The sequence below is a fragment of the Dama dama genome, chromosome 12 (assembly GCF_033118175.1).
Source record: "Dama dama isolate Ldn47 chromosome 12, ASM3311817v1, whole genome shotgun sequence".
NCBI lineage: Eukaryota > Metazoa > Chordata > Mammalia > Artiodactyla > Cervidae > Dama > Dama dama.
In genome coordinates this window covers 88,730,668-88,744,777 of record NC_083692.1, presented here as the reverse complement: position 1 = coordinate 88,744,777, position 14,110 = coordinate 88,730,668, and the positions used below count along the sequence as shown (strand labels likewise).

Genomic DNA, 14,110 nt, shown 5'->3' with positions numbered 1-14,110 from the left:
TGTGTGTCTATATACACATACCACAGCCACATGGAGTATTATTCTAACTTTTTAAAGAGTGTGCCTATATCTGTTATATAGATATATTTCTGTGTGTGCACACTCTCCCACACACACACAGATGCACACACAGTTATCAAAATGCTACCTCTGGGTGGTGTTATTACTGGCAATAATTTTCTTCTTTATATTGTTGTTTTCCAATTAAAATAATGAATATGTATTATTTTTACTTGCTTTATAAAAATTACAAAAGCAACAAACGTTCAGAATAAAAATGTAAACAAGGAAGACCATACTACTTTTAGGATAAGCACTTATTTCAATTCTCTCAAAGGATTTAAAAATTAATCAGTATATTATAAAAGAAGGTACCTTTCTTTTTAGCCTTTCAAGACTTTTATACAGTGAAACAAGCAATGATATAATAAATATAGTAAATTGGATAATCACAAACCCAGCTAGTACTCAAAATTGATACAATCTTTTTTAGAAAGCAAGATATGTCTAAACACATCCACCTTATCCTTTTTTTCCCCTTGGGCTGTGCTGAATTGTGCCATGGATCAAACCTGTACCCTCTGCAGTAGGAGTATGGACTCTTAACCACTGGACTGCCAGGGAATTCCCTTTCTCCTTATTCTAAGAAAAAACCTAATATTAGAAAAAGTTATCAGTATGAAAGGTTTTTTTTTTTTTGGCAGGACTGCAATAAGCTTCCCTGGTAGCTCAGATGGTAAATAATCCACCTGCAATGCAGGAGACCTGGATTTGATCCCTGGGTCAGGAAGATCCCCTGGAAAGGGAATGGCAACCCACTCCAGTATTCTTGCCTGGAGAATCCCACGGACAAAGGAGCCTGAAAGTCTGTATATAGTCCATGGGGTCGCAATCAGACACGACTGACCACACATACATACACAATGACAATAAACTGGAAGTCACCTACATGACAAAAAATAAGTAAATAAATAGTATGATACACAGATGATAGATAGTTATTAAAAATGAAAGAGTATGGAGAAGGCAATGGCAACCCACTCCAATAGTTTTGCCTGGGAAATCCCAGGGACAGAGGAGTCTGGCAGGCTACAGTCCATGGGGTCACAAAGAGTCAGACACGACTAAGGGAAAGAAACAGTTCCAGGAAAGCTGAGGTGCCTGCCCGAGACCCCAGAGCTTTTGATAGCAGAGCCAGAACTGTGGCTGAGGACTCCCAGTTCCCAGGGCTCTTGATCCTGGCCTCTCTCACCAGATACGCGTGTGGAACACTAGAATCTAAAATATGCCTGAGGGTTCCCTGGTGGCTCAGTGGTAAAGAACCCACCTGCCAACGCAGGAGATGTGAGTTCCCTCCCTGGTTCGGGAAGATCCCACGTGCCTAGGAGCAGCTAAGCCCATGTGCCACAACTACTGGGCCTGTGCTCTAGAGCCCAGGAGCCGCGACTCCTGAGCCCGCATGCTGCAGCTACGAAAGCCCGCACACCTTAGAGTCTGTGCTCCGCACCAAGGGGGGCCCCCACAGTGAGAAGCCCGTGCTTTGCAACTAGAGAGCAGACTCTGCTCGCTGCAACTAGAGAAGAGCCCAGGTAGCAATAAAGACCCTGCACAGCCTTAAATAAAAAAATCATTAAAAGAAAAAAAATGAAAAGAGTAAAAGGTTACGCAGGCTTCTGGTTGGATGAGACAAACTAAACACAACCATTTACCTTCAATCCTTCCTGAAATCTCACCAAAACAAACGTAAGGAGATTTTAAAAAAACAATGAAGGCAAAATGAACTGGAGAGAAGTCAACAGCAGAGCTGAGTTCAAAACATTTTAGAAGCCGCACAGTACCTTGATGAGACCTATGAAAGCTAAAAACCACATGTCTGGCACTGGGGAGGGGATAGAGAAGAAAAACCAAAAAGTCGACCATTTTGCTCCAGAGCGCACCAGAAAGGTCAGGAATGAAGAGCATGATGCCCCTGAAGACAGGAGGGCAAGTGGGGTTGAATCAGAATTAGTTAAATGCCTGCATTTGAGAACTCCTAGACCCTTGCCCAACCCAGTACAGTTAGGCCATGACCTCTCCCCAACAGCAGAAAACTGGGTTGGGTCTCTCTGAGCGAATCAGAGAAACCTTACATTTGAGGATGCCAGGCAGAGCTGGGGAACATGAAGGAGATTAATACCATAAAACAGGTGAAATGAGTAAAACTTTACATGTCACAACAAGTGGAAAATCTTAGCTACCTTCCCCACTCAGCTCTGAGAATACTTGTGGTCAGGCTTATGCATTCCAGGCTAAAGACTGGAGATATCTCTTGGGAAAACTATGTAGCCTAAAAGAATTACAGACACTGATCAAATAGGGACTCTAATGAAATAGCTGAGTTCCTTTATGATCATCCATCTCATACCTAAGGAAGCTCCAAGCCTCACCTTCTAAAAAGAGCTCCACTGAGTTCTCTGCCTCATGTGAAGTCGCTCAGTCATGTCTGACTCTTTGCGACCCCATGGACTGTAGCTGACCAGGCTCCTCTGTCCATGGGATTTTCCAGGCAAGAGTACTGGAGTGGGTTGCCATGTGCCTCATAGTTGGTAACAAATACCAACTAAATATCACACACCAAAAACTTGAAAAAGAATAAAATAAATATTAAAAGGTTCTCAGAAGGAGAGACAATGAAAGGGGAAAAAACCCTTCAAAATAACTAAAATGAATAAGCCTACATCCATGGAACAAGAAGATGCTATAACACATACACACATAAGAAAGGGGCATTCAGAGAATGAGAAGGAGCTTATAGCAATTATAAATATGATAACAGAGGTTAAAAGTATACTATAAAGGCTGAAAGATAAAATTGAAGAAATCTGGAAAGTGGAGAGATGACAAAGAGACAGAAAATAAGATGAAAACAACAACCAAAAAAAAAAAAACAAAACAAAAAGAAAGAAAGAAAAAAGAAAATTAAGAGGATCAGGCCAGGAGGCCCAATACACAAACAATACATATTTTGGAAAAAGAGAACACAGAAATTGGAGGAAAGTAAATCTAAAAAAGGATAAAAAACACAGGATCAGACTTCCCTGGTGGCCCAGTGGTTAAGAATCTGTCTTGCAATGCAGAGGATGTGGGTTCAATCCTTGGTTGGGGAAGTAAGATCCTACATGCCCCAAGGCAAGGAAGTCCACTTACTATGAGGAGCAACAAATAAGGCCCTACACAGCCAAATAAAAAAAAAAACAAACAAAAAAAACCCACAGGATTTCCCTGGCAGTTCAGCGGTTAAGAATCCACTGTGCAATGCAGAGGACATGGGTTCGATCCCTGGTGGGGAACTAAGATCCCACACACCTCAGAGCAACTAAGCCTGTACACCACAACTAGACAGTCCATGTGCCACAACAAAAGATGTGGCGCGAGGCAAGGAAGATCCCACGTGCAGCAGCCAAGACCTGATGCAACCAAGTAAATAAATAACCTTAAAAAAATTATAAAAAAAGAAAAATATGAAAGAAAATACCCCAGAATTTGAAGGCCATGAGTTATAGATTAAAAGGGCCTATATATGTCCAACTCAGAGACGAAAATGAAGGCTGACACCAGGCATATCCTTGTGATTTCAGAACATCAGGGATCTTAAATGCTTCCAGAAAGAAAAAGAGATCATGCACAAAAGATCAGAAATAAAGATAGTACCAGACTAGATGTTATTCTCAAAAATAACATCTGAGGCCAGAAGACAATGTAGTAATGACTTCAGTTTTACACCTGACCAGATTAGCAATCGAGTATTAAGGGAGAATAATAAAATCTGCAGACAGGCAGGGCATCAAAACATGTACCTCCCATGGAGTCTTTCTCACTAAACCACTGAAAGCTGTGATTCACCATAGCAAGGAAATAAACCAAGAAGGAAGTTACTGAAGCTAGAAAGCTGGGGATCCCACTCTGAAGGGAGGTCAATACAACTCCCAAGATGATGGCGAAGGAAAATCCTAGGATGACAATCTAGAAAGCAGTTCAGACTGAAACACAAAGCTGAAAGCTCCAGCAAGAATTAAAAAAGGAAAAAACTGATAAGACTACCTAACATGTTACAAAAATTGAGACTTTAGATTTTTTTACCTTCATAGAAGAGCTTAGAGATGAATTAATAGTACACACAAAATTAGAAATATAGCAATTGTTAACTTTAGGGAAAACAAAGTCCATACATAAAAGAAAATTTAATTACAATATATACATATGACCTATCTGTGATTGCATACAAAGTGAAATTTGCAGACAGGCATATTGATAAAATATCAATTAAAACATCAACATTGAAAACTATTTGACCAACTATGGGAGAATTTTGCTGATGGTAGTAGATATAACCTTAATGGATAATATATAAAACAATAAGCAGCAATAACAAGACATTATTTGGAAATCTTAAAGTAAATAACTGATGAAATAGCTGAAAGAGAAAATGATTGCCTCTGAGAACAGAAACTAGGGGTGGGGAAAAAAATGGGACCTAAGCCTTGTAAAATCATTTGACTTTTTACACTATGCTGTTTTTAATGTGGTAAACAATAAAAAATTACTTTTTAGAGATTTGGCAGCAATATAAAATGTTTATAAGATCTGGTTATGTAAAAAATTAGGAAGTATATTACATTTATGTTAAAAAAAAACATTGAAAGTAAATGTAAAATGGACATTAGGGCACTGAGCTTATGCAGTTTTTCTACCCTTTTATTTTCCACACTTCCTGTTACTTCATAAAACAACATGTCAATAATAACTCAAAGTCACTGGTGTCCCTAGAAGGATATAATGTTCATCAGTTTAGATCAGTTCAGTTCAGTTGCTCAGCTGTGTCTGATTCTTTGCAACCCCATGGACTACAGCACGCCAGGCCTCCCTGTCCATCACCAACTCCTTGTGCATGCTCAAACTCATGTCCACTGAGTTGGTGATACCATCCAACCATCTCGTCCTCCCTCGTCCCCTTCTCCTCCTGCCTTCAATCTTTCCCAGCATCAGGGTCTTTTCCAATGAGTCAGTTCTTTGCATCAGATGGCCAAAGTATTGGAGTTTCAGCTTCAGCATCAGTCCTTCCATTGAACACCCAGGACTGATCTCCTTTAGGATGGACTGGTTGGATCTCCTAGGAGTACAAGAGACTCTCAAGAGTCTTCTCCAACACCACAGTTCAAAAGCATAAATTCTTTGCTGCTCAGCTTTCATTATAGGCCAACTCTCACATCCATACATGACTACTGGAAAAAACCATAGCTTTGACTAGATGGACCTTTGTTGGCTGAGTAATGTCTCTGCTTTTTAACATGCTGTCTATGTTGGTCCTAGTTTTTCTTCCAAGGAGCAAGCATCTTTTAATTCCATGGCTGCAGTCACCATCTGCAGTGATTTTGGAGCCCCTCAAAATAAAGTCTCTCACTGTTTCCATTGTTTCTCCATCTATCTGCCATGAAGTGATGGGACCAGATGCCATGGTCTTAGTTTTCTGAATGTGGAGTTTTAAGTCAACTTTTTCACTCTCCTCTTTCACTTTCATCAAGAGGCTCTTGAGTTTTTCTTCCCTTTCTGCCATAAGGGTCATGGCATCTGTGTATCTGAGGTTACTGATATTTCTGCTGGCAATCATGATTCCAGCTTGTGCTTCATCCAGCCTGGCATTTCACATAATGTACTCTGCATATAAGTTAAATAAATAGGGTGACAATATACAGCTTTGGCGTACTCCTCTCCAGATCTGGAAACAGTCTGTTGTTCCATGTCCAGTTCTAACTGTTGCTTCTTGATTTGCATACAGATTTCTCAGGAGGCAAGTAAGGTGGTTTGGTATTCCCATCTCTTGAAGAATTTTCCACAGTCTGTTGTGATCCACATGGTCAAAGGTTTCGGTGTTTTCAATAAGGCAGAAGTAGATGTTTTTCTGGAACCCTCTTGCTTTTTTGATGATCCAACGGATGTTGTCAATTTGATCTCTGGTTCCTCTGCCTTTTCTAAATCCAGCTTGAACATCTGGAAGTTCACGGTTCACACACTGTTGAAGCCTGACTTGAAGAATTTTGAGCATTACTCTGCTAGCGTGTGAGATGAGTGCAATTGTGTGGTAGTTTGAACATTCTTTGGCACTGCCTTTCTTTAGGATTGGAATGAAAACTGACCTTTTCCAGACTGTCCATGGGCAACCCCATAGCGTCCATGGGCAACCCCAAAATGAAATGAGAAGCTCTATATGATATACAAACATTTTTATGTAGATGAAAAGAGGTTAATGTAATTATAACAGCAGCAGTGATAACGAAGTAGAAGAGATGAACCAGAATAAAAAGGTTACAACTGATACCAAAGGACACTGGAAAGGAAGCTGGAAACCAACCATTCTGGTCTTCATAATGGAGTGAGCATTAGGTGTTTTAAAAATTTTATTTATTTATCAGCTTCTCCCTGTCAGACCTGTCCCTTTGTTTGCATAGGAAAAAACCTATGGACATGGACAATTGCTGTAAGTATTGCAAAGTCTACTAAAATATTAAAATTGTGCTCTGTAAATTCAGTACCTTGGGATAACTTCCCTTAGCTTGTCTACTAATAAAATCTCAACATTACAAAAACCACCATGTAATAAATGCTTCGTTTATCAGTTGGGCATTTCTGTCTTTTGGAAAACACAGTGACATCTGTCTCTATTGGGAGAAAAAAGAAATCCAACACCCACGGCAGGATAAAATTAAAATAATTTTCATATTCTCTTCATATTTTTTCACAAGACATTAATATGCTCAGAAAACACTGCAGAGGGATGCTTGGGAGACCAAGAAAAACCTTACCAGACTATTTGTTACACAAATCTGCTTTCAGTTAAGCTCCATCCTATAGGAACAGATTGTAAGGATTTAAAATACAATCATATGAAGAAAAAGAACACATGGCTTTCAAATTAGTCATAAATGAAACACAAATAATTCTCATGTATTGCTTTTCTTAGTCCTAGTCAGCATTGCCCACTCCAGGTTTTTTAAAGTTGACCAAATGTTTTCTGTTTGGATAGGCTAAGATCAAAAGAGGAACATGTCTAATTTTTGTTCAATCTCAGTCATGGATTGGCTGAAGCACTTAATGAATATCTAATATTATTTAGTTTTCATAGCCAGACTGCCAGGGGGGATCTGTTCACTTAAAAAATTAAGCTCACAGTCATTTAGCTAAGGAATAATTCCATATGAATGTCTATTTTAAAAGTATTATTGATATTCAAAAACCATTTACATATTAAAAGCGAGCACTGACTTTCTGTGCTTAATGAACTGAAACTGTGCTATTAAAATATGAAAAATAGTAACAGCACTGTACAATTATTTACTATTTCAAAGACTTCTGCTTAATACTAGGAATACAATTAACCTCTATTAAGATATATTTTATGATATCACAAATAAAATCACTTTTAAGTAAGAAAAAGATACACTTTGGATATTTGACATTTTATTATTTTCTCTAATAAGAGTTCCTTGAATTATAATAAAGCAAACACAAGTAACTATGTTTTAGTGAGTAAATTTTCCAGTTTTGACTTTCTTAGTAATCATCAAAATTCTTAAGTATAATATGAATCCACTATATATAAGTGATATTTTGTTGGATCCAGACTTTGAATAGGTAAAGAGCATTTTAGGAAAACAATCTGCCTAGACACAATAATTATACATTTAATTGGGTTGTTTCTTTTTTGAGACCTCTCAGAATTTATATTCTTTAAAGTCAATCATGCCTCACACTAACTTTTATCAACTAAACAGTAAGCAACCTATTTTCAGAAAATCCTAGACAATACAGAAATTTTAAGTAATAAAATATCCTTCTTAGAACATGATACCCTAAATATCTAGCAAAATTATAGATCCCGTATGTCTTACAATATTGTAAGAATTTTTTAAACCATGTGATACCATTATATGAGTTTTTAGCTGAAACACAAACTTGTGAAAGCAAGATACACAAAATGAGCAGGAAGTAAAGGGAACAATACAAGATTTTTCTTTTCTGCACTGTTAATTGGATTCTTCCAACTAATTCAGTGTTCCTATGTAGATTCATAAATTCATTGGCTAAAGCAGGCTATTAGCAAACCCTGTCACTAATTTGGTGCCATATGATTCAGCTGACTTGGCACAAGGAACAATTGTTACCCAATTATTAATATATGCCATTGTTCACAAGGGAAGCTCAGCACCATAGAGGAAGCCAAGCGCTATACAGGAAAAACATTCCAAGTGCATGCTAGTTAGAAACATTTTTATTTTGAAAAACCAACAGAACTATTCCTATAAAAAAGGATTTAGAGAAATTATTCTTTTAAAGCATACTCTTTTATTCTTTGAACACCTTTTCTATTTATTCTTTCTATTAATATTTAACTTTAAAAGCACCAAAAAAAGGCAAACTTAAAAATTTAATTAAAATATTGAAAAGCACATTCTTAGTATAATGCTACAATGAAGACAAAACTATCAAGGACCTATAATGTTACTTCTCAAAATAAACAGGATTTCAAGACAGAACTCAACTTACAAAAAAGCAGGGTTCTAAAAGTCTGTCTTATTTGTATAGGTTATTCAAACTACAAAAAATGAATTTCCCAAAAAAACCAATATCTTTTTGGGGTGATAGAAATGTTCTATGTTTTGGGGTCATGGTTACATGGAAATCTATATTTGCCAAAACTTACCAAACTGTACACTTCAAAGGTGCATTTATCATTTATATATTTATTACAATAAATTTGGACTCTAAAAATTTGTCCTAAAAGGTGGTTAGAATACCAATCCACCAAAAAGAAATGTAATACATATTTCTGGCACAATACTATAGTCATGCACCATCTGAACTACAGATAGTCACCACATATATCAGTGTTTCTACGAGAAAATGAATTTTGAGTTCTAAGAAAATATTGGCATATATCCACCTTTTCCCTATTCTGAAGCATTTCAGGGTTTCGCTGATGGCTCAGCAGGTAAAGAATCCACCTGCAATGCAGGGAGATGCGGGTCTGATCCCTGGGTTGGGAAGATCACCTGGAGGAGGAAATGGCATCCTGCTCCAGTATTCTTGCCTGAAAAATCCCGTGGACAAAGGAGCCTGGCGGGCTACAGTCCACAGTGTCTCAAGAGACACACATGACTGAGCAACTAAGCAAGCAAAGCAAAGCATTTCAAGGACTAGGGTGGTTATTTCTGGCATCTTAAGTTTGTCAACTCTTTATCAGCACCATAAACAGTATTTTTCCACATCAATTATGCCTCACATGTCCTAATTTCCAGATCAAACTCTGATACCTCATTTGCTGGCACCACCCAACGGGAACGCTTAGACTCTGCCTCGCTTAGACTCTGACACTGTGCTGTCCTCATGTCTACATGGACCCATCCTGTTTAGGTTCTGACCCCTTGGAACAGCCTGTCCTCCAGCATGGACACTCTCTTCATCCTGCTTGTCCTCTGATCCCCCCATGCTGCCCTTGCATGGATGAATGCTCTCCTCACCGTCTTGGGCTCCAACACCCCATGCTCAGCTGCCCTCCTTCACCCATTCAGATTCTGGCACCCCTCTCTGGGCCACTGTTCCCCAAGCTGCTCTCTATTCAGCATGAATACTCACTCTGTTCTACCTCACTAATGACAGTGGACTACAGGGGAAGGGAAGGTTTCACAGATGAATATAATAGAATTAATTCACTTAATTTATGCTACAAATGCACTCCCAAATTGTAGAAATATTCTGGTGAAATGTTATGTTCTATTCCTACTCAGTGTGTGACAATCCACTTCAGACCAAAAGGAGAGGTGAAAATTAAGGATGCTCAAGTTAGAGGTCCACAGACTTGGATAAAATCCCCTTAGTCTATAAATGGACAGGAAGGGTTACAGACATGGTTGCTAAAATAAAACTCATAATTCAGTAAAATCCTGCAAAGTTATAAGTTCCAGAACACCTAGGAGGCCACCAAAACGTTTATAATAAAGGGTCAATGATTAAATGGAATTAATTAAAATTTTGTTAAAAGCTGGTTAAGTTATAAATAGAAACTGTAACTCAAAACATTTATAACAGTCACACAAAATAAGTTAGGGCACTATAGACATACTGTATGACTTACTTTATCTACACAATCATCAAAAAACGCCAGGCTTGCATCTTTATCACTGACGAAAGAACATTCCTCAATGAAACGAATAAACATTTGTGTTTTGGTCATCATGTTATAGAATTTCTGATGTGACCGGTCCCGACTTCTTAAGAAAGCTGTTCAACATAAATTTGCAATGTTAGTATATATAATACATTCATAGGTTCAGAGAATTTTTGAGCTAGCAGGAATAGATCAAACATGTCATCTATACCCTCCACACTCCACCGTTTTGCAGAAAAAGAAACAGACTCCTGAAGGAGACATGACCTGACAAATATAGCAATAGGAAAGGAACCGGAAACTATTCCTGTGAAAGGAATCTTTTAAACCCCCAACCCAGGGGCTCCTGTGCTTGCCCAACACTGCTTAGCCCCCCTGAAAGCTGAAAGCATCAGTACCTTACCACCCCTGTGGCACAACAGAGCACAGTGGCGCTTTTCAAACAGTCTCTTCTGTATGTTTTGCTACTGGGGTTGTACTTAATGTGCCTGAGAAATAACTAATTCTAGGGAAATGGATTACCAACTGAGTTGACAGACACATGCTCCTGAAATAGACAAGTATATTTTAATAAATACGAGCTACTAACCTAGAAAGCAATCATCACAAAGTTAAGCTCAATAACATGAAAGCTGGAGTGCTATATAATCACTTACCCTGTAGAGCGAAAAGAGAAGTTGCATCTGTGGCTGTCTCAGATGGGGCTTGTGTTATTGGTCTTAAGTATGATCTATAACCTTTTAAAATAGAGGCCATGAAACACAAAAATGCCTCTTGGATTTCCAAATCTATCATGTGCAACCTCTTTCCAGAATTAAAGTCATAATCATTCATGGCTAAGTCCATAAGTCCATCATCTCTTGGTCTCTGCTGTACTGTGAAGAAATACAGTGGTAATGTTTTCTCCAGAACTGTCAAAACTAAGGTTCATAATGGTACAATTATAAATCTGTTGCATATGTGATTCAAGTCATTATGCTGTATACCTTAAACTTACACAGTCCTGTATATCAATTATATCTCAATAAATTTGAAAGAAAAATAATAAATGTGTTGAGTTCTCGAAAGAGCTCAAGCTACTTCAACCATTGTTTACATAACCCCTTAACATACAGTAAAACTTGAAATTGGTCTAAGGACAGTAGCAATGCTCAATGTTAATTTCCCGATTTTCATGGTGATTGCACACAGTAGTGATGTAGGAGAATGTATCAGTTGGTAGGAAATATACATTCCATTTGGAGACGATGGGGATATCTATTCTCAAAAAGTCAAAGAAACAATGTTTGTGATTGCTTCAAAATGTAAAAACGTTTTAAAATATGAGGAACAATAAATCATCTTAGGAAGTTTTGTGACATTCTTATTGTCTAAGAAAGCAAAAAAGAAAATGGGCACTGGAATGGAAGACCTAGGTTTTAATCTTAGCTTCATCCTTATTAACTGTATGATATCAGACAAGCTACCTCCCTCAAATTTATTATCTCCATATTTGTAAAAACAAAAGAATGTATGTGAAAGTGCTCTGAAGCTGTAAAGTGATATATAATCCTGAATAATATCAGTATTTTTTAAGCCTGTAATTTTAAGCTTTAGATTCTGCCCTTCTGTAGACTGGATGGGCTATTTCACTTATTTTAATTATGCTTGAATACTGCCATAAAAGCTACTGGACTTCTCAGCTATTCAAAAGAAATGCATGAACTTTTAGAAAGCAGTTAAGTAAGTAGCTTAAATAAAATTCCATATGCAATTTATTTGCTCCATAGGATACAATTTTTTTCTACTTGATGTCATTTTTTTTCATATCCCAATACTTGGAGCCACTTTTGAATTATCTACTTGTTGTAAGGTTTACTTTGTAAACACTGTCTTTTCCTATGTCTACTTCCAACAATATGATAGGTAACCTTGAACTCTTGAGGATGTAGGCCTCCTCCCATGTTTATATTTCACTTAATACATAAATGAGAACCTCAAATATCGCTACATATTACTGACTACTTTTCATACAACAGCATCAAATTATGAACCCTGAATGGACTGTTGTTATTAAATAATAAGAAGCTTAGATAAATTGAAGGCTTAATTCCTTTTATCAGTAATTCTGGATCACTATCAAGATACTCTTATGTAAGCTTTGAACTAAAATACACCAGTCAATTTTCACTTTAATTTCTGAATGCTTTTGGCAAACCTGTTTTCAAATTATTTGAGGCAGGCCACAGCATTAAGATCTACCAAAGGTGAAAAGCATATGACCATGCTCCAACCGCATGGAAATCATCAGCATTTTCTAATGTAATTTAAACCATCTGTCTCAGACTTTCAGAACTAACTTTCTATTTTATGTACAAAGAAAACACATAAATAGAAACCAGTATTTTTCCATAGTATTTGAAAATAATCACCTTAACCTCTTTTTAAATTCTATTATGATATAAACTTCATAAAATCTCCCATTCGGTTTCTAAAAACTTGCTTTAATGCTCATTCTAAAAAATTTTCTTTTAGATAAAAACTATCCTTTAACAAGTAAGGCAAATTAATTGGAGACCTTTCTTCAGATTAAATTACTTCCTTTAATTAAATTATACACTTACATTTTGCCAGTTGCTGATGCAAATTATTCAGTGTGTTCATCAGATTTTTACATGGTTTCTTTGGAAGTATCTTCCAGGCTACATTTTTCTTGTCACCAGTTCTGAGATTAAATGATAACAATAATATATTTGTCAGATTAACATGGGGAGAGGTGGGGCAGGTATATACCTGTTATTCATAAAAAGGGGAAAAGAGAAAACACACTGAATAAAAATAAAGCATACAGAATATTCTTGTTAACAGGAGAAAAATACCACAGGTGTAAAATGGACTGCTTAATGTTGTAAAATTAATTTATTTGAGGGTAGAACTTTGTATTAAATATAGCTCAAAAACGTATACTTATGTTGATACTGAGTCAATTCCACTTGCGCTGGAATCATGCAAATTACTCTAAAATGTAATGTGGTGGTCATCAGATCCCCCAAAGGAGGAAATGGCAACCGACTCCAGTACTCTTGCCTGGAAAATCCCACGGACAGAGGAGCTTGGTGGGCTGCAGTCCATGGGGCCACCGAGAGTCGGGCATGACTGAACATACACACATGCACACATTATCCTTAAGCTCATTTAGAGTCTTTAGACACTTAAATATTGGGGAAATCCTACTATTAGGAGTTTTTTTTTTTCTTATAGACTCTAAGACAAAGCACTCTAGAATACATTCAGTGAACTTATGATCCATAAACCTTATCAAAATACTTTGACATATTCAATATTTAGTTTCTTAGTTCTCTAAAAAATAAGTAAAATTTAGTTTCTTTCAGAAAAGAAATAATCTATAATGTTAGATTATATGAAAGAAGTATAACATCCCAAAATACTTTCATAACTATAAAAGAAGATATCTGACAGTGATATCTTTGTTGATGAATTCCAGTAATCTCCTTTATCACAAATATTACCACACAGTTGCTCTCTACACTATAGATGGAATAGAAAAAGAAAAGAGCATGGTGATATAACATGGTAAAGCTTTTGGACTTAACTATAACTTTGTTGACTCCATTCTCTATTTATCAAAACTTTTTACTATTTCAAAAGCAATAAATACTCATTTTAGGAAACTTGAAAAAAACGTAGAGAAAAAGGAGAACAAAAGTAAATCACTTATGTTCTAACCACCAAACTCAACAACATGGTGCAGGTGTTAAATGGAACATGCTGAACTTTTTTTTTTAATGTTCCCTAAATTTCCCACAGAACAAAAAGGGCAAATAAAACTCTACAAACTAAACAAAGAAAAAATGAGTGGATGGGAAAGCTTAAGCTGACAAAGAACTGTCTTGGAATCTACTCTATCTT

General features: G+C 36.9%; 1 protein-coding gene across 5 annotated transcripts in view; it reads right to left on the bottom strand.

Moving 5' to 3' along the window:
• The window catches only part of DENND4A (DENN domain containing 4A), a 112,973-nt gene that overhangs the window by 37,676 nt on the left and 61,187 nt on the right, over positions 1-14,110 (bottom strand). For all 5 annotated transcript variants that reach the window (XM_061158027.1, XM_061158026.1, XM_061158028.1 and 2 more), the window contains 3 exons: positions 12,805-12,905; positions 10,858-11,076; positions 10,169-10,314 (listed from right to left, as the gene is read on the bottom strand). In XM_061158027.1, the coding sequence (XP_061014010.1) occupies positions 10,169-10,314; positions 10,858-11,076; positions 12,805-12,905 (466 nt within the window). The remainder of the gene's footprint in view (positions 1-10,168; positions 10,315-10,857; positions 11,077-12,804; positions 12,906-14,110) is intronic.